Below are 21,967 nucleotides of genomic sequence, written 5' to 3'. Positions count from 1 at the left end.
AAACTGTTTAGGTGATTGTATTTACTCAATAAGAAGTTATTAGAAAAAACTACAGTACCTAGCCTTTTACTGCTGTGTCTTACTTTTAAATGCCAAGTATACCTTTCAGGAAAATACACAAACTTGGGTAATTTTATTTGCAGCTGAAAGCATCTTACCTTTTCTAATTAACATTATGGATCAGATAGGCTATTGCTGAGAACATCTCATATAAAACAGAGTCTACGTGCCTGATTTAGATATGTGCATGGGGTGATATTACTTAACAGCATTAAAGGACTCAGAATCTGTAAATAACTTTAAGTTTCCCTTCTAGACACTTGTAATCGTGTAAGGTTGATGGACCACTGTTCTGTCCCTCTGACATTACTCTGTACTTGATTTTTAGCATTACTTTTTTCAATAATCTTTCCTAAGCCCAAACTTAAAATCTCTTCTTCCTCCTCAGTAGGGCCACTGGAATCCCAACTGCATACCTCACTCCCTACAGCACATTCTAATTTTAGAAGGGAATTAAGGATATTACATTCTGCAATCTCCTATCCTGCGCAGTATTACTGTTCTTACATAAAATCATCATCTACCCTAGTTGCAGTGTTTAAATTTTCTTTATATTTTCTTGGGCTAAGTGCCAGATTTTGTAGGCCACCTAATACCCCAGTCCTTTTAAGATTGGGGATCTGCTTTGCTTTTGCATTTCCTCTTGCTGCCCAGGCTAAGTCTGCTTCTCAACCTCAGCTTTGTAGGCAGGAGCCTACTATCTGCTGACAGACTAGCCTAGTACTAGCATGTGCCTGTTTGGATTTCCGTATGCTTGCTATTTCTGAATTTTTGGTAGCTGGACTCTCTCTGCCTGTCTGTGTGTCCTTTTACTTCATATTGTACTTAATTGATTGTTGACCTTTTTAATTCTTGATTGATGATTGTGTTGACCACCTGTTACCATCTTCTCCCAACACAATTTATAGTTCTAATTGCCAAACTGAATGTCTTTCTAATACTTAGGTTTGGGTCCACACACTGGCAAGAACTGTGACGGGTTATCCTACCACAGTTTCGTGGATACTGGCAGAAGACAGGAGACTCATCGGTCAGAGACAAAAGAGTATTATTCAAGGCACAGCAAGCAGAGTGAGCTTCGTGTTGTGTCCCTTTGCCTCTTGAGTCCCCCAGGGCCAATGCAGAAGCAGGCCCAGGCTTATATGACATCTGAGAACACCAAGCTTAAGGAACACAGTTTTTCACAAGAATCAAGCAAACCTGTCCAAGCTTTGCTGCAAAAGGAGTTACCACCTTTTTTATACTGAGCAGCAAACAAATCTGCTCTTTGCCTATGAGGGAAACACTATCTCTGTCTTCCAAGGCTGTGTGCTATACCTTTATCTTTGGAAAGATAGCTCCAAATAAAAGCTCTCAGTGTATCTGACATAAGACATGCAAGAACATAAGAAACCCATGGAGAATCATCTCCTAAGAGGCCCTTGCACCTGCCTATTTTCAAGACAGATCTATGAAATCTGCCTTGCTCTGTTGCATTTTTAAAAATTCTGTTAATAGAAATAAGACAGTTTTTTTACATTGCTACATTTTACCTGACTTAAAGAAGTTTAGAAGCCATATTCTAAGATGCCTTCTGTGATGTAATTATAATTTGTTCAGTTGATTGTTTGAATGCATCTTACAGCCCATAATATTCTGTTGCAATATAGTACCTATCATGGCATAAATTGTCATTTTGTTTGGTATGCACCATCCTTTTCCTTCCTCCATTCTGAGTGCTAAACTGGCTGATGTGCCTTCACTAGGGCACACTGATACTCAGCTGTAGAAGCTCTTGAGATACCCAAGAATGTTTTCTACTCACACAAGTTGCTGAAAGAGACAAGGTCTTTCAAAGTCCTTTTAGGGCCAGGTTGGCTGTTACGGTTCCTGTTGCCCACAAAAGCAGAGCTGTTCTGTCTTCTGTTGGATTATGTATTATTCCCTGCCCCTGTTGCTGCTTCTAAACCACACTGCTTATGATTTTTTCTCTTACCTGCCCCTTTCTTTCCTTCTTTATATAGTACTTCTTTCTTATCATTCCTGCCTCTTGTTGTTTCTCCCACGCTCAACTCTTGTACAAAATCTGTGGTCCTTTGGCCATTGCCAATCAGAACGTTTCTTTCTTTACAAAGGCACACCAATCAGTCATCATAAAAATGACAGAATTGCTTGTAATTGTCTATGTCTCTTTTGTTCTTGCTGTACAGTCAGTACAATAAGCACTCAATATGTGTTGAATGAATGCATAATTCTTTTCACTGACAATGTCTTATTTGGAGCATCGGGGGAAATGGAAATGTAATACTTATTAACTTTTCTGTTTAAATTTGGTATTCAAAGACCACTGCCCTTTAGAAAGAAGTTTAATTTTTTTCCCTCTCCTTTTGTAATGTAGCTTTTTCTGATTTCAGAGCTATTCTGAAAGCTGTCAAAGCAAATTTTGGATGGTTGGAGTGGTATTGAACTTTAAAGAATGTAATGTCCATTTTGATTTATACTTTAGTAAACTTTAAAAAAGTTTAATACTTCATATTTCTTACTATTATGCTCCTACAATGGTTTTTAAAATTCTCTTCATTGTAAGCTCTTCTTCGCTTTGAACCTGGGAGAATTTGTCTGATAAAAATGGTGTTTATAAAAACTGTAAACTTCTATTAAAGAAGAAAAATGGAACTTTTTTCTTCAAATGTTTGTACAGATATACAGACCAATGAAATAGGTAACCCAGAAATAACCCTTATGTATATGGTCAATAATTTTCAGTGAGGGTGCTTAAACTGCTCAGTGGAGAAAGGGATGATCTTTTCAGCAAATGGTCTTGGGAAAACTGGATATCCATAAGCAAAAGAATGAAGTTGGACGTTACCTAACACTGTACACAAAAATTAACTTAAAATGGATCAAAGACCTAAACATAACTAAAACTATGAAATTCTTAGAAGAAAATACAGGGTGCTTCTTGACATTGGATTTGGCACTATTGCTTGGATATAACATCAAAAGCACAGGCAACAAAAGGAAACATAGTTAAGTTGGGGTGAATCAAAATTAAGAACTTTTGTGCATCAAGGATGCTGTCAACAAAGTGAAAAGACAACTCATGGAGTGGAGAAAATATTTGTAAATTACATATCCAAAAAAGGGTTAATATCCAGAACATACATGTAAAGAACTTCTACAACTCAACAGCAAAAAAAAAAAAAAAAAAATCTGATTTAAAAAACGGGCAAATGGCTTAAAAGACATTTCTCCAAATAACATAAACAAGTAGTCAATAAGCACATGAAAAGATACTGAACATCATTAATAATTCAGAAATGCAAATTAAAACTGCAACAAGATACCCCTTCACACACATTAGGATGGCTATTATATTTATTATATTAAAAAAAGCAAACAGAAAATGTTAAGTGTTGGTGAGGATGTGGAGAAATTGGAACCCTTGAACACTGTTGGTGTGAATGTAACTAAAAATAGAATTACCATGTGATACAGCAATTCCACCTCTGGGTATGTACACAAAGGAATTGAAAGCAGGCACACAAACATATTTGTACACCCATGTTTATAGTAGCATTATTCACAACAGCCAAAAGGTGGAAACCTCAGGTGTCCATTGATGGGTAAATTGTTAAATGAAATGTGGTATATTCATATAATAGACTATTGTTATTTAGCCATAAAAAGGGAGGAAATTCTGACCCATGCTACGCTATGGATGAACCATGAAGATGTTATGCTAAGTGAAATTAGCCAATTACAAAAGGACAAATAATGGGTGAGTCCACTTACATGAGGTACCTAGAGTAGTCAAATTTACAGAGAAAGAAAATAGAATGGTGGTTGTCAAAGTAGGAGGGAGTCGGGAGTTATTACGGAGTTTCAGTTGGGGAAGATGAAATTGTTTTGGAGTTGGATGGTGGTGATGGTTGTACCACAGTGTAAATGTACTTAATGCCACTAAGCTGTACACTTACAAATGGTTAAAATGGTAGATTTTATGTTACATATATTGTACAGTTAAAAAAAATGTTTGTAGTGGACATGATAGATTATCTAGTCAACATTTATTGTGTTGCTTTATCCTTCATGGCTGAGTCCCTATTTTGTGTAGGTGTGTAGACCTTGCCCATATGACTTAGGGTGGGAGCCCTCTCCTAAGTCCAGGGATGAATTCTGATTAACTTCAATACACCAGAATTGTTTTCATTGCACTGCTCATAGTTTTTTGGTTTTTTTTAAAGATACATATATATAAATGTTTATTATAATATTGTTTATAAAAGCAAAGTACAGTATCGGGCAACAAAAACCCTAAATGTCCATCAGTAAAAGGAGACTGATTTCAGAAATCCTGGCACAAATGAGAGAATCTCTGTAAAAAAAATCTCTGTAAAAATAGTATATCTCTATATTTCTTAACATGAGAAAATGGTCATATTGTTGAATTTTTAAAAATGTTCCAAAACAGCAATATATGGTACTGAAGAATAAAAGTGGGAAGAGAGATTGAGGAAGAGAGGGAGAGACTGGTGGGGTTTTTAGGCAAAAAAAATTTTTTTAAGGGTAGGTACATTTAGTAATGAGGTGGGAAAGGAAGTAAATTGGGATATTTCTGGGAGAAGTTTTTCTTGCTCTTAAAGAACATATACAAGATATTGTCGCCTTTTCTTCTAATGAATTTTGTGCTCGAATGTGGTTCCTTGACCTATGCAGCCATCTTAACACCATGAGGTAAACCAGCCCTAGTGTGAGGCAGCTGCCGAGTACTATAAAATGGAGAATGTAAGGAATCCAAGGCTTTGATAACTCAAAGCTGCTGATTGGGCTGGGCATGGAGTCTTTCTCTCTGGACTTTTTTAATGTGAAATAATTTATTTCCTTACTTATATAAGCCAGTTTGAGTTGGAGTTCTGTTCCTTGTGGTCAGAAACATCCTAGCTGATAGGAGGCATTTCAGAAATGTAAATTCTTACCACAGAATTGGCTTTTCTAATTTGTGCAAGTTATTTTAAACTTGAGTCAGGCTTAGATTATATATCAGCCTGTGGTGTTATCTTACCTTTTATACATGACTCATTGGGTGCCTTTATGGGTCTACTTTCAACGTCATCATGTTCAATATCCTAGAACTGTAAAGTATGCAGTACGAGCAACTGAAAATGAATTTTAAGGTTATTTTTATGGCATTTGGTATTTGGCAAACTATTTTCTGTTTTCCTTTATGCATATTTCAAAATTATGAGCATTGTACATGAAAAAAACTTTTACATTTTAAATAAATCCTTTAATTATGTACATCTCTTTATTTGAAAAGAATTTTGGAATATTTGAACTGAAAGAGTGTATCTACTAGGATGCTTTTCTTTGAAAGTAACTGGAAAAAACATTTTAAAATGGCTTTATGTTAAAAGGAATTTACTGACTTATATAGCTAAAAAACTAATGGTGTGCTGGATTTCAGGAAAAGCTTGATCCAGCAGCTTATCTGTATTACCAAAGACTCCGTTTCCTTATGCCTTTTATTCTTTTCATAATTCCATAATATCAGCTTTATTCTAGTGCTAGTTATTTCTATGGTGTAAAAAATGGTCAGCAACAGTTTGGGCTGAGAGCTTTCTTCATTTATACCCAGCAAGGGGTTTTCTCCCAATTTTTCATTGTCCATCTTTGGAAACAAAGTCACAGATTTCATTCTAAATAGACCATTTTGGGTCACAAGCCCATCTTCGAGTCAATTACTGTAGCCAGGAAATGGAAAAATGCTTATTGGCTTAAACTACTGATTGCTACCCTTGGAGGTGGGAGTGCTGCCAGTCCTATTCAGATTAAATGTTGATGTATGTGAAGAAGAGGAGTCAGCGCAGCCTACAATGTCCACTGTACAGGCAGGAGAAAAGGAGGTTAACTATCCCCTCTGCCAAATATCATTAGATATTATTTCTGTGTTTTGATTTCACTGTTACATTGTTTTTCTTTTCTATTTTTGTCTCATTAGCAAATTGTTTGCAACAGAGAACTATTTGGCAGCTCTTAATGCGTACAACTTAGCCATAAGACTAAATAATAAGATTCCACTATTGTATTTGAATCGGGCTGCTTGCCACCTAAAACTAAAAAACTTACACAAGGCCATTGAAGATTCTTCTAAGGTATGTATATTTATATATAGTGCTTTAAAATTGTTTTCCTCCTATTTATTGGTTTAAATAATGTCCTTATCTTTTTTCTGTTAAATTTAAATAATTAAGAAGAGAAGATTTTAAGAATCACCTTGCTTATTATATTTTTTTTACTGAAAAAATATTTTTTTGAATAGACAAGGAAGTGGTAGTTTTTGAGATTTCAAGATAGATTAGAAATCCTCTATCAATTGCTACTATATTGCCTTGGTGTAGCAGTTGAAGTTCACAAGGAAATTAGTAAATGGTTGCCCATTTGTGCCCACCCTTTTTCTTATTAAAATTTTGCAGACTTAATGCAAGGGAGAAGGAAGAAAACCTGGTATTCCCTTGTTATCATTACCACTGGCATAGTACAAGGTACCTCCATAATCATTTTCCCATTTTCAGAGTAATTTAGTATATCTTAATTTCCATGACAAATATCATGTCATTATCTTAAACTTCTAGTTATTTTTTTTCTTTTTATCCTTATCAAAGTGACCTGTTTTAAGGGAAAATCAAATGCAAAATCTCTTTCTTATGTGACTCCTTGAGATTGAGGATATGGAGGAAATAACCAAGTCCTCATACTCTGATTTCCCTAAGCTGTTGAAAGTCTGAGAATGTTTTTTATCATTGCGTTTTCCTTTTACTAGCACAATTTCATACACAAATATTTTTTGAATGAATAAATGGAACCACCCATTTTGAATATAAAAGATCATAACATCCATTTAATCATTCCTGCTAATAAAGGGAAAGCTGTAGAGGTTTCAAATGATAGGAGGAAAGGGCATGAGTCCTGAGTCTTGTATAAGAACAACTGAACAATTCCTTAAATTGTTCAACATAAATATATATATTTGATAAATTTCTGTATCAGCTAAGCCAAAAATATAAATGGGTGAGGGCTTGAGGCTTGTTTTAAAGTTAAGGTTTTTTATCATGTTCTTGCTCAAATTTAAATTAGAAAATTATGTCTTTCCCTTGTTTTATTTTGTGAGGCACTAGAATTGCTGACACCACCTGTTGCAGAAAATGCTAATGCAAGAGTGAAGGCTCATGTACGACGTGGAACAGCATTCTGCCAACTAGAATTGTATATAGAAGGTAAGAAATTGATAGGAATGTTTTAAGTTCCAAGTTATACTCTGAAAAAATGTCACTGGGATTATTTAAGATCATGACTTTGCAGAACTCCGTTGTTTTATATTTTGAGCGTTTAATTTATTCTTTGTAGCTTATGTGACAAAATAAAAAATGATTTTGAAATATTTAAAAAATCATTGTAGAAGGGAGTTAAAACAAGATGTGAACAAGTTTAGATCTAAGAAAATCCTGTAGTATCAGATAATTTTTCTGTGGAAAGATGTGTGATAGAGGATATACATGAGTCACTTAAGATATAATGGAAATTTAAAAATGAACTTCTTTGGCCATACACACAGATATATGCACACATACACAAACTCAGAAGTAACTGATTTAACACAATGTATGATCACTGCTTATATCTGTGAGACCGTAGTAAGATTTATAATTCAGCCCCATGTGTACAGAAGCCATAGTATTTATTTAACTTACTGCTTTTCATTTTTAATTTATTTAGGGACTATTTTACTCACATTGCCTAAAAGACAAAATTTTGTAGTAGTCGGTGTTGTATCTTCAGTTCTCCTCTTCTCACACTTCCCTACCCAGAGGCCCGTGCAGCTTCCTTTGATTCAGGGCCAAGTTCTCTACTCCTTGATGATGCCTTGTCAGGGAATGGGTTCTAGTCTATAAAGTCTTATTATTTCTGACTTCATTTTTAAACTTGTTTCTGCTGTTTTTAGGAGCTTTTTCTAACCAAATAGTACAAATTAGATTTATATGCCCCATCCTTTTTTTAGTGTCTTATGCAACTTCATGAGGATAAAAATCAAGACAAGAATAAAACATTATAAAACATTCTTTAGAAATAATAGCATCATAGATTTTTTTAAACTAAGAGGACCCTTCATTTTAAAGATGAGAAAATGAAAGCTTCAGGAAATTAATTAATTTGCCTGAAGTGGCATTGCAAATTGATAGCACTTAGAACTCAAGTTTCCTTATTTCCAGAGAAGTTCTTTCCACTGCTTAAAAAATTTTTTTTAAATTGAAGTATCATTGATATACAATCTTATGTTGGTTTCAAATACACAATACAGTGGTTCAACATTTACCCATATTATCAAGTACTCACCCTCTCTAATGTGGTGACTGTCTGTCAACATAGTAAGATGTTACAGAATCATAACTCTGTTCTCCATGCTGTACTACCATTCCCATAACCAACCTATATTGGGAATGCAAATTATTGTGCCCCTTAATCCCCTTCCCCCACCCACAACCTCTCCTCTTTGATAACCACTAGTCCCTTCTCCGTGTCTATGAGTCTACTGCTATTTTGTTCCTTCTGTTTTGCATTGTTTTTATACTACACAGATAAGTGAAAGCCTTTGGTATTTATCTTTCTCTGCCTGGCTTATTTCACTGTGCATAATACCCTCTAGCTCCATTCATGTTGTTGCAAAGGCAGGATGTCTTTTCTTTTTATGGCTTTATAATATTCCATTGTGTATATGTACTACATTTTATCCATTCATCAACTGATGGACACTTAGATTGCTTCCATATATTGGCTATTGTAAATAGTTCTACTGCTTTGTTTTTAAGCAAAGATTTAGATTCAGTTATATATTCTTTAACAACCAGTCTACAGTGCTTTCCTTTTTAACAAGTTTTCCTCAAATGAATTCTGTAGGTATGATAATTACAGAAAAAATCACAAACTATAGTGTATGAATTAAATATAAGTATGGATTGAGTCTAACAAAATTATTTTTTATAATCTAGAATTTCTAAATATACCATTTATGTTTTCATTGGGGTATTAAAATATCCTTTTGATATGTGAATTTTATTGAGTTTGTTCATATCTTTAAGAGTTTAAGCTGTTAGCTTATTTGTACTTGTGTTTAAAATATGTTTTACTGACTCCTGAATGAAATCAGTATAATTATTCTCAAACTCACTGAAAAATTTGTGCAATCTCTTAGACATACTACCATGTGTATAAAGATGGGAATCTGATTTAAAACCTGTTACTTGTCCTGAACCATGTTCTTAGTGGTTATTTTCTTTAAAAATATTGTCTAGATAACATGTATTAATAAGATATTTATTTTATTGATCATCATCACTGTTATATGAATATAGGCCTACAAGATTATGAAGCTGCACTTAAGATTGATCCATCCAACAAAATTGTACAAAATGATACTGAGAAGATTCGGAATATAATTCAAGGAACAGAACTAAAATCTTAGTGACTACTAGGTATTATTTCAAGTTTTTTAAAAGTAATTGGGGGCATTAGAAATCTTTGTACATATTATGGAGACTGCAGAATCACTTTATCTTTAAGTTCTCTATTTCTGTAAAAGGTAAAATTATAAATCTGTAGAAAAGGAAATGTTTGACTTGAATGATTTCTAAATAAGTTAATCAAAATAAGATTAGTCTATTTTAATTCTTCTCTTCATATTAATATATAAATGAATTACGTATTTTTTGTTACTGAATTCAGCTTGCCCTTAAAACTAACAGAATATTTGTTGGTGTGATGATTACCAGCATACTTACTCATTTTTAACAAGGTAGAATTTTAAAATAAATGACTGTCTTTATAAAGTATTTTTGTTTGTAAGTACACCATTTACTTGTCTGAGTAGTTGACCTTGGTATGATCAGTACTGATGTTTTCACTAGTTCCCAAATGCACAGAAGCTCTTTTTTTTGTTTAATGGTTTGTCACATGTTTGAAATTATACCAGTTCAATCTAGTAAAACAATTATTTAGAAAACATTATTTCACCTTTCGTTGTAGTCACTGTTCCCTAAAACATTTATCATATTTCAGAACACTATCTGGTGAAGGTAAGTTTTGTAGTATACCTTTAAGTATACAGGGAATACAAGGCAGCAAAGAGTGAAATGTTAACTTAGTATATTATGAGATTGTCATTGGATTGTACCACCATTTGTGTTGTATCACTGTGATAATGAAAGCATTAAGCAAAAACAGTACAGTTTTCCTTTTGCATACAGTAGTTGTCACAATTCTCTGATTATATAGAGAAGATTTTTAGGAAAAACAAAAAAGTTTTTTAGGAATAACTTTTTACAGTATCTGGTCATCTGATGTCATTCAAGTGATTATAAAACAGCCTCATAATTTTTTTTTAATGCAATGCTTTTGTGATTGTGTAAGAGTATCTACTTCAGCAACTCTGAAACTTTTGCTTACATAAAGCAACTTTCATAACTTCTGTACCAGCCCTGAGTAGGTGTCAGATCGTCTGATGAAGCAGGATTGCTTTTTTCTTATAAACAAACCAGGGTTTGTTTTCTTTAACTTAAAAAAATAAATGTGACCAGAGTAAAGGTTGGTGTTCTTGTGTGTCAAATACCAGTTGGGCATTCAAAATATGTAGACCAACCCACTCAAGCTCTCTATCACCATCCCTATCCAAAAACAAAAGACTGAAACAAATAGCTGCCCTAAGTGCAAAAAATCTAACCTTGCAGGCATAGAGGAAGGGAAAGTCTTAATAGTTATTTATTAATTTTTATCCTATCCTCTAAATAAGGTCTTGGTTTAAAAGCAACAGACACTCATATGCATTCATGAAATACTTGACCTCTATTGAGCAATATCCTATGGTTTACAAGGAACTTTTGTCTTAGATTGAAGTGGTGCTAGAATTAAAATATTTTAACATTCCTATTTCCTTTATGATAAAAACATTCCTCTCAAATAATAGTGTTATTATTAAAGCCTATGAATAAAAGATAATAAAAAATTCTTAGGGTAGTCCTTTGATTTTTTTTTTTCATAATGCCAATTTTTTTATTGAAAATAATTTCGAGATACCAAGTTGTAGCTCTGGGAGGAGAAGGTTCCTCACCTGGGGCAAGTTCTCCATGAATTTAATGAAACTGAAGAAAGGCAAGGGCAAAAAGTTGGGGAGAAAGGGGATTACCACAGTTATTCTCATTGAAGTCACAGGCATCTGGGTACACGCACCTGGGTCAAATGCGCTCCCCAGGCCAGCTGTGGGTCCTGCTCCCCAGCACAAGCTTCAGAGGTCCCAGTCTCTCCTCGCTCCCTGCCCTCCAAGCTCCCTGCTTCCATGCTCAGACTTAATTCTCCAGGAGTGCTAGGACTCCAGTTTCTACTTTCCTGGAAGTGGCCTGCCTCCTACTCCCACACTCTGGGAAGAATTCTTTGTTTGGGTCCCTGCGGACTTGCCGATGCCCGACCAATTATGTACCATAAACACAGGTAGAGGAGAGAATGGGTGTTTCCTCTCTACCCCTCCCCTGGGCAGGTACTCCCTTGGCTGATCAGGGGGTCTGTCCCTGGTAAATGTCCCATAAATGTGCAAACATGCTCTTATATATACATTGGGTGCTATTTTGGCCAGGCGGGAATCCTGGTTAGAAAGTTCTATTTTCCCCACACAAGTGGACAAAAAACTTAAATGTAGCCATTACAAAAAGGTAAACTGGAAAGATCTTAAATCTCTCACTAATGCATGATTACCATATGTAAGTATACAGTGTACATGTTTATTAAACTTTGATTAATTTAGTTATCAACAAATACCAAATCTATATCAAAATATTGCATGCAAGGGAAAGATCAATAGCCCAGTTTTACAATAGGTGCTTTATAGGAATAGGAATAGGAAATAATAGGAACTAGGAATAGGAAATAAGATTATTTTTAGATTAGATTTTTAACAAAAAATATTTCTTTAATGCCACATGCCTCTTGACAGTCACTTTGAAAGTCAGCTGGGGTAGATGGGTAATTAGTTTCACAAAACATGTCTTTATCTCATTTGTTAAGAAGAAAACCACAGGCCCAAAGATGGAGTCTAATGACCCTGTGTCAGCAAACCAATACTTAATACCTAATTGTAGTGTCAGCACCCCACTCCTCAATAGTAGACCTCATCATTTCCCCATAGGAGAGTGACCTTGCTTAACAATGAATTCTCTGCTAACAATTTCCTTTTTATGACTCCCTCTCTACCTTTAAAAACATTTTCTTCTCTGCAGTTCAGTGGAGCTCTCCTCTACTTGCTAGATGGGATGCTGCCTGAATCATGAATCAGTAATAAAGCCAATTAGATCTTTAAAATATAGTTGAATTGTTATTTAACACATTGTAGTGCTTAAGCATTTTATCAGAAATGCCTGTTTCTTTCCTTCTTCCCAGAAAGAGATTGTGAATTACATCTGTTAGAAACCAAAATTCAATGAAATTTGAAGATCTAATTGGTTTTATTAAGCAACTCATGAATTGGGTAGCATTTCATCTGGCAAGTAGAAAAATGCTCTGAGGAGTTGCACAAAATTGAAGGTTTTTATAGACAAGGAAGGGTGGATGTGCATGACATTGCAATATTTCCAGAATCTCTCGCCTGGCCTTAGTGCATCTCCATATCAATAGGTGTTTCCAAGGAGTGGAGAGAAGTAGTTCATCTCCATATCAATGGGTAATTACAAGGGTGAGTGAGGGCATATCTGGACCTGAGAAGTTCGGTGGGTCCCCTTCTGCAGCCTGGTCATGAAAGACATGGGCAAGCAGAAGTGGCTGAATGCTTGTAGGCTGGGTTTCTACCACTTTATTTCTCCCTTTGACTGATTTCGGTTTCAAAGGTATTTTGCCCTGGGCTTCTCCCCTAGAGTTACATCTGGAAGTAGTCAGCAGGACCACTGAACCTGAAATCTGTCTCTTCATGGCTGCGACCCTTGGGCAGGATGCCCCTAGAGATGGTCGGTTGGGAGTTGCTGGGAACCCGTGGGTGGTGGGGAGGCCCCAGTGGCTTCAGTGGCAGAGGGTGCAGCTTCACCTGTGAGCCCCCTATCTGTGGGGCTTCCAGTTGGGGAATGCCCAGTGGGGAATTGGTGTAGGGTAAAGCAGCTCCTAGAGGGGCCTTCCCCTTAATTGGGGAAGGATGGAGACACTGGAAGCTGTGGAATTAGCCCTCCATGAGATAGAAGACTGCTGAGAGGCCCTGAGTGGCTGTGTAGCAGTTGGGGCAAAAAGTTATTAGCAAAAGAAAAGATTAGAGATTGTTTCAGGTAAAGTCACCCTCCCTTAAGAGGATCAAGGCATCTTAAGCATATTACCTTACTAGTGATCAGGACATTCCAGATCGATTGGCTTAAAATTACACTCCTGCTGAAACTGTAGTTAGGTTGGTCATTAAGTCCCAGTTTGGTGACTTGGTCCAGGGAAAGTGATGCCATGATGGGCCTGTATTTTTCTTTTTAACTCATCAAACAAAAAAGGTTTGCTCCCGGCCAGGTTTGGGATAATTTTTCATTCACACATTTAGCTCTTTACTGACAGATGTAAAAGTATTACTCCTAAGAGACAAATGTTATCTAATACTTAAGTGGAAAATAAAACATAAGTGTTTACATAAACATATCCTGTCCCAGTTCCTAGTATAGATAGTAGGTAGAGCAGTAAAAAACAGATTTTACTTAGAACTGTAGCAATAGGGGAAAAGAACCCTCAGTATAGAACTGGAGTTTTTTCCTAATATAGCATGGACAATAGATAAGTGGTGATTGATAGCCAAAGAGCAAGTTGGTGGTTGGGGGTGTGAGGGTGTCAGTTTCATTACTGTATTGAAACATTCTTTAACAGTACTAGAAAATTGTAATAGAAAATTACTAAGAGGAGACATCAGAGGTAGGGAGATTATGGCTAAACTAACAGGATTCTAGCTGAAGGCAGGCTAGATTGGTTAGATATCACTAGGGGATATTGGAGGATGAGAAATTTGGCCAGATATTGAGGGTGGTCAGATATTGATGGTGGTGCTTCTGGCTAAACTGATTTAGCAATATTTTTGCCAAATTTGAGCTCTTGTGGACAAGGCCTAGTTGAAAAAGTGGCTCCTAGGAACCCGTTAAGAGTTTTGTTAAGGTGAGACCACCTGTCACTAGCAAGCTAAGTACTTTCCAACAAACCTCATCCATGTGGGAAATAATGGCAAAGGACTTTTACACATACCATCTGTGGAAAATGTTAGTAAGTGATATCCTAAGAGGCCTGACAACAGGTGTATAGTTCATTAGGTTATTGATCCATCTGGCTTAATCTCACTCTCAAAGACCCGTGAAGAGCATCCTCAAGAGTTGACCCATCTCAGAGGATCAGGTTCACATTAACCAAATTCAAGAGACTGAATAAACAGATTGCCTACTTGTTATTAATTCAGAAACAGAAACTGAATGAGCATGTTTATGGGGACAGTAGCTTATATAATGATTTCTCCTTATAAGCAGATACATATTGTAAACGAAATCATAAAGTTGCTTTGCAAGTGTGTTAAACAACAAACCCAAAATAAAGTCACTTGCCCCCAGGACACCAAATATATGTAACTGCAGCCATGTGACTTTTAACCAGTCAATCTGGAATTTCCTGGTAAGCATTAGTGAGTTAATCTGCATGATAGACCCCTGCTCTTCCCCTAAAGGAAGGTGACTTTGCCTGAAACCATCCTTTCTTCTCTTTTTTTTTTTTGTAGATAATCATTTTTTATTGAAGGGTAGTTGACACACAGTATTACATTAGTTTCAGGTGTACAACACAGTGATTCAACATTTATGTACATGATAATTCTAGGTACCAGCTATCACCATACCAAGTTGTTACAATATTTTGACTATATTCCTTATGCTATACATTACATCCCGGTTACTTATTTATTTTACAATTGGAAGTGTGTACTTTTTTTTTTTTTTTTTTTTGTGAGGGCATCTCTCATATTTATTGATCAAATGGTTGTTAACAACAATAAAATTCTGTATAGGGGAGTCAATGCTCAATGCACAATCATTAATCCACCCCAAGCCTAATTTTCGTCAGTCTCCAATCTTCTGAAGCATAACGAACAAGTTCTTACATGGAGAAAAAATTCTTACATAGTGAATAAGTTACATGGTGAACAGTACAAGGGCAGTCATCATAGAAACTTTCGATTTTGCTCATGCATTATGAACTATAAACAGTCAGTTCAAATATGAATACTCATTTGATTTTTATACCTGATTTATATGTGGATACCACATTTCTCTCTTTATTATTATTTTTAATAAAATGCTGAAGTGGTAGGTAGATACAAGATAAACGTAGAGAACATAGTTTAGTGTTGTAAGAGAGCAAATGTAGACGATCAGGTGTGTGCCTGTAGACTATGTATTAATCCAAGCTAGACAAGGGCAATAAAACATCCACATATGCAGAAGATTTCTCTCAGAACAGGGGGGATGAGGTTCTAAGCCTCACCTCTGTTGATCCCCAATTTCTCACCTGATGGCCCCCCTGCGACTGTGCCTGTCTTAGGTTGTTCCTCCCTTGAGGAATCTTACCCGTCTCTGGCTAACCAGCCATCTTCCGGGGCCATACAGGGAAATGTGAAGTTGGTAAGTGAGAGAGAAGCCTTACTGTTTGAAAAGGTTAGCTTTTTACTTCTTTGCATATTTATGCCCTGTGGCTTCTATGCCCAGCATTTGTCTTGAGGTATCTTTACCACTTGGGAGAATTATGATACTCAGTAAATTTGATATGAGGCATGAATTCTATTTAAGGGTTGTAATTAGGAAGGAAGAAGAAAAGCTATAGAAGTAGCAGGCAGAAGAAAACATGGGAAGATTGATTATTTCTTTGACATATCTTCTTGTAGAGTAACTTCAGCATGTATAGGTTTTAAACTACTAATTAAATTGCGCACACACATTAACATAATAGGAGTATAGTTATATAACCAAAGCATACCTGTAATTACCAGCCATCTCCAGTGAAACCAAGAAAACCAGTTAGGCACCTTAGGCATTTGTGAAAACGTATCTATGATATGGTGGATATTGTCCAACTGAACTTGAACAGTCTGAGAGAAATCAGACAAATTAAAACAACCCATTCCTGGGGACTGTTCACATCCCATATGATCTTTTAACAGTAAAGAGTCTGTAGTTGTAAGATTTCGGAGCGCTACAATTTGTACTTCTCCTAATTCTTGGTTGAGTTCCAACAGTATAGATCCAGTCAAATTTGTTGTTTTACTGTATGCACAGGCCAGCTTAGGTATCTCCTTCTTCATTCCCATGGCAAGTCCAGGAACCGGTGGGATGAGTGCATCTACACCTGTAGCAGTGCGTGGATCTTTGTTGGGGTTTTTTTGATGATCATCTTCTGGCATGAGTCTTCCCAAGAGTGCTGATGTTGGAAGTTCTTTTTCATATCGTATCTTAGTTCATTTTCGGGGTAGCCAAATTAGGCTTTGATCGTCTGTATAAACACAAACAGACCCTTTGCCTACACTTTTATATGCCCTTTATATCATTGTGTAGAACTCATTGGAGGTCACCACACAGGAACTGCTTTTTTTTTTTTTTTTTTATCATTAATCTACACTTACATGATGAATACTTTGTATACTAGGCTCACCCCTATACCAGGTCCCCCCTATATACCCCTTTACAGTCACTGTCCATCAGCGTAGCAAAATGTTGTAGAATCACTACTTGTCTTCTCTGTGTTGTACAGCCCTCCCCTTTCTCCCACCCCCCCATGCATGCTAATCTTAATATCCCTCCCTACCCACTCATCCTCCCCAGTCCCTTTCCCTTTGGTACCTGTTAGTCCATTCTTGAGTTCTGTGATTCTGCTGCTGTTTTGTTCCTTCAGTTTTTTCTTTGTTCTTATACTCCACAGATGAGTGAAATCATTTGGTATTTCTCTTTCTCTGCTTGGCTTGTTTCACTGAGCATAATACCCTCCAGCTCCATCCATGTTGCTGCAAATGGTAGGATTTGCCCTTTTCTTATGGCTGAGTTGTATTCCATTGTGTATATGTACCACATCTTTATCCATTCATCTATCGATGGACATTTAGGTTGCTTCCAATTCTTGGCTATTGTAAATAGTGCTGCAATAAACATAGGGGTGCATTGGTCTTTCTCAAACTTGATTGCTGCATTCTTAGGGTAAATTCCTAGGAGTGCAATTCCTGGGTCAAATGGTAAGTCTGTTTTGAGCATTTTGATGTACCTCCATACTGCTTTCCACAATGGTTGAACTAATTTACATTCCCACCAGCAGTGTAGGAGGGTTCCCCTTTCTCCACAGCCTCGCCAACATTTGTTGTTGTTTGTCTTTTGGGTGGCAGCCATCCTTACTGGTGTGAGGTGATACCTCATTGTAGTTTTAATTTGCATTTCTCTGATAATTAGCGATGTGGAGCATCTTTTCATGTGTCTGTTGGCCATCTGTATTTCTGTTTTGGAGAACTGTCTGTTCAGTTCCTCTGCTCATTTTTTAATTGGGTTATTTGTTTGTTTGTTGAGGCGTGTGAGCTCTTTATATATTCTGGATGTCAAGCCTTTATCGGATCTGTCATTTTCAAATATATTCTCCCATACTGTAGGGATCCTTCTTGTTCTATTGATGGTGTCTTTTGCTGTAGAGAAGCTTTTCAGCTTAATATAGTCCCACTTGTTCATTTTTGCTGTTGTTTTCCTTGCCCGGGGAGATATGTTCAAGAAGAGGTCACTCATGTTTATGTCTAAGAGGTTTTTGCCTATGTTTTCTTCCAAGAGTTTAATGTTTTCATGACTTACATTCAGGTCTTTGATCCATTTTGAGTTTACTTTTGTATATGGGGTTAGACAATGGTCCAGTTTCATTCTCCTACATGTAGCTGTCCAGTTTTGCCAGCACCATCTGTTGAAGAGACTGTCATTTCGCCATTGTATGTCCATGGCTCCTTTATCAAATATTAATTGACCATATATGTTTGGGTTAATGTCTGGATTCTCTAGTCTGTTCCATTGGTCTGTGGCTCTGTTCTTGTGCCAGTACCAAGTTGTCTTGATTACTATGGCTTTGTAGTAGAGCTTGAAGTTGGGGAGTGAGATCCCCCCTACTTTATTCTTCTTTCTCAGGATTGCTTTGGCTATTCGAGGTTTTTGGTGTTTCCATATGAATTTTTGAATTATTTGTTCCAGTTCATTGAAGAATGTTGCTGGTAGTTTCATAGGGATTGCGTCAAATCTGTATATTGCTTTGGGCAGGATGGCCATTTTGACGATATTAATTCTTCCTAGCCACGAGCATGGGATGAGTTTCCATCTGTTAGTGTCCCCTTTAATTTCTCTTAAGAGTGACTTGTAGTTTTCAGAGTATAAGTCTTTCACTTCTTTGGTTAGGTTTATTTCTAGGTATTTTATTCTTTTTGATGCAACTGTGAATGGAATTGTTTTCCTGATTTCTCTTTCTATTGGTTCATTGTTAGTGTATAGGAAAGCCACAGATTTCTGTGTGTTGATTTTGTATCCTGCAACTTTGCTGTATTCCAATATCAGTTGTAGTAGTTTTGGGGTGGAGTCTTTAGGGTTTTTTATGTACAGTATCATGTCATCTGCAAATAGTGACAGTTTAACTTCTTCTTTACCAATCTTGATTCCTTGTATGTTTTTGTTTTGTCTGATTGCCGTGGCTAGGACCTCCAGTACTATGTTACCTTTCTTCTCTTTTGCTAATTATTTCCTTGAAGTGCCCCATTTCTGCCTACATAAGTTTTCCACTTTGTACAGCTCCTTGGAGCTCCTTCCTACTTGTTAAATGGGATGCTGCTGTATTTGTGGATTGTTGAATAAAGCCAATTACATTTTCAGATTTACTTAAAGTTTATTTTTTTAAATATGGAATCAGAAAAAGGAGAATTATTTTGATGAATGGAATGTTTCATGGTATCATCTGTCCAGTTCTACATACAGGCTTCCTCTTTCCTAGGAAGTTTATAGTTCCCTTTGTTTACAAGCCTTAAGGCATACCTCACTGTTACTCTCATGTAGTAACAATAAAACCATGTTCTTCAGGTTATGAACAGATTATCAGCATTTGTCATTGTTCTCTTTAACATTGTTTTTGAAATGTTATTCCCCTTTCTGAAATGTTTTAAAAGCACATGACCCTAAGACCATCTCTTTCAAGGTATGCTCAAGGAACTACTTCTGACAGTAATCATATTTCATTTTACCTTTTTTATGACCTAAATAAACATGGTTTTGTTTAGCAAACAGTGTAGTATGATACCTAGAACATAGTAAACCCACAGTAATTTTGAGCTATTATAGATAGTAAAAACCATTGAACTTTGTCAAATAATTCTTGATGGGGTAAACTGTATTTCAAATAGTCTTTTAGTTTACAGTGAAAAGAGGAAAATGATCTAAATGAACTGGTAAAATATTACTTTGGGAAGATAAGCTTCCGGTTTCATCTGAAACTGAGGGCTTGTGGGTAAAATTGCAATATTTCCAGAATCTCTTGCCTGGCATCGCCATATCAACAAATATTTCCAAGGGGTGGAGCATCTCCATGTCAGTGGAGAATTACCTGGGTAATTGAGGGCTTATCTGAACCTGAGAGGTTGGGTGGTATTTTCACTGGCTTCTGCTGGAGCAGGAGAGACACAGATGACTTCTTGTAAGCAATGAACGGGTTTTAAACTTTATTTCTTCCTTCGAATGATTTTGGTTTCGGCTAGGTGTTTTGCCCCGGGATTTCCCAATCCCGGAGTTACAGGGCTCATGCTATATTTCTAATGATGAGTCAAGAAACAGAAGTAAAACTTTAAAGTTATGATAATTGTATAAAGTGGGTTGAAAGGTTGCCTTAAAGTGTCAGTTTTTTTACCTAATGTGCTTTAAGTATTTTCTAGAAGAATTGATTGTTGAAACTGTTATCTGAAATGGAATCTTTATTTTTAGAAAAATTAGAGTATACTAATTACTTTTTTAGATTTTTATCATGGCATATTCCATAAATGTACTGCTTTATTTATGTATCTCACAAAGTAGTAAATTTAATATTTTACAGTCCATATTTTAATGCTTCTTTTAGGTTGTTCTTATGTATCCTAGTTCTAAGGGCACTCTAAGTTGGTGAGTAATTCTGTGTTAGGACTATCCATGCCTTTGATTTTATACACTTAAGCTGTTTTAGTCCATATTAAAGAAAAATTTCTGTTTTCTTTCTACTCTTTCTCTTTAGAAGAGATTACCAATAGGCCAGTGGTTCTCAAATTGTGGTCCCATCGGAATACAAATATGCTATATTACCTACCTTTAAACATATAACCTTTGACTTCATGTCTACTGCCAGCTATCACCCCATTTCTCTGTTCAGTGCACAGCTAACTACTAAAAAGTGGTTTCAACTCTTACCATTCCTTCTTAAACCTAATCTAATAAACTTTTCCTCTCTACAACCTCACTGAAATACTCTTTTATCCAAGCACTCCTTCTACCTGAACCCTATTTTATTTTTTGCCCCCAGAATAATTATCACCTGGTGGTGCTGGAGTTCTTGTTCATGGAGTTGAAGAATGAACTTAGCAAACATTAAAGGTAGGAGAGCCAGGGAGAGGCTTTTATTTATAGATAAAGTGAGAGAAGAATGAACTTAGCAAACAATCAAGGTAGGAGCACCACAGAGTTTTTTTAGAGATAAAGTAAGAGGAGAGAACTCCTGGCTCATTCCAGGAGGAGACAAGAAAGTCTGTAGTTGTGCTTTGTCTAGAGGATTTATTGGAAGTTGAGGATTTTTAGGAATGTGATAAAGGGCTTAGGGGTGTGGACTTGTTGAGTGGTCTTAGAATGTTCATCCTTGATGAGGCATTAAGTTTCTTTTCTCTTCAGTCCTCCAGGTAATTCTGCAAAATTAACATAAGAAATTTACTGCAGATTCTTTCCCAGAATAGCAGCTTCTTGGTCTGGGAGCATCTTAATCAAGACTGCCTGCCCTGCCCTCAAGGTGGGCTGAGTTATTGTCTGTTTGCTAAAGAGTTTGTTAAGAATCGTACTTCTTAACTTCTTGAGTTTTAAAAGGCAATCTTTAGATGGAATCCTTCTTGCTTTCACTATGTTTTTTATGGCTGGGCTTGCTTGCCATTATTAATTGCCCAGGTTGCAAATCACCCTGAAGGAGGAACAACAGCACATAAGCCTGGGCCTTTTAGCATGCTAAGGTGAATCTTACACATGATTACAAATGATTAGCATAATAAAACATGGGCTGTGCTGAGATACTTCCCTTTATCTGGGGAATATTAACTGATTTCACTGAAGAATGACTCTAGAGCTTAATGTTTAACATGGAGTTTTGGTAGGGGGTTTTCTTGCATGTTGTTACACTGCTCTGACTGAAATTATCTTGCCTTGCTTTTTCCAGGGGCCTTCACCCTACTCTGTCTAAACCCATGGTTCCTGTCTCACTGGTATGATTTATACACATAAACATATATATGTTTATGTATGTGTATAAATGTCTATGCCTATAGATATAAATGTATGTCTGTGTATAAAATATAACAAATATACATACATGTGTGAATATTTATGAATCTGTCTATATAAATACATCTATAACATGTATGTATAACATGTAGACATACTTACAAATATTTACAGGATATATATAAACATGTAAATATGTATGCATATTTCCATGTATACATATCTATACATATTTTTTGGTCTTTTTCCCCCTACTAGAATTTACTAGAAGCTAAGCTCCATGAGACCAGACTCTTAGTATCTGGAATTGTCCCTGGACTTTAATAGGCACTGAATCACTG

The 21,967-nt window shown here is 36.1% G+C and overlaps 1 protein-coding gene across 8 annotated transcripts in view; it reads left to right on the top strand.

Moving 5' to 3' along the window:
• DNAAF4 (dynein axonemal assembly factor 4) overlaps positions 1-21,967 on the top strand; it is a 95,441-nt gene that overhangs the window by 57,022 nt on the left and 16,452 nt on the right. For 5 of the 8 annotated variants that reach the window (XM_036919411.2, XM_036919414.2, XM_057488829.1 and 2 more), the window contains 3 exons: positions 6,041-6,194; positions 7,211-7,316; positions 9,450-11,097. In XM_036919411.2, the coding sequence (XP_036775306.2) occupies positions 6,041-6,194; positions 7,211-7,316; positions 9,450-9,559 (370 nt within the window). In that variant the 3' untranslated portion in view covers positions 9,560-11,097. Of the gene's footprint in view, positions 1-6,040; positions 6,195-7,210; positions 7,317-9,449; positions 11,098-21,029; positions 21,601-21,967 lie in introns of those variants that run through there. The other 3 variants (XM_057488828.1, XM_036919410.2, XM_036919415.2) reach the window with 3 other exon arrangements.

Source organism: Manis pentadactyla, chromosome 11 (assembly GCF_030020395.1).
Source record: "Manis pentadactyla isolate mManPen7 chromosome 11, mManPen7.hap1, whole genome shotgun sequence".
Classification (NCBI taxonomy): domain Eukaryota; kingdom Metazoa; phylum Chordata; class Mammalia; order Pholidota; family Manidae; genus Manis; species Manis pentadactyla.
Note: the sequence above shows the minus strand (reverse complement) of the source record. Positions and strands in the feature narration are given on the sequence as shown.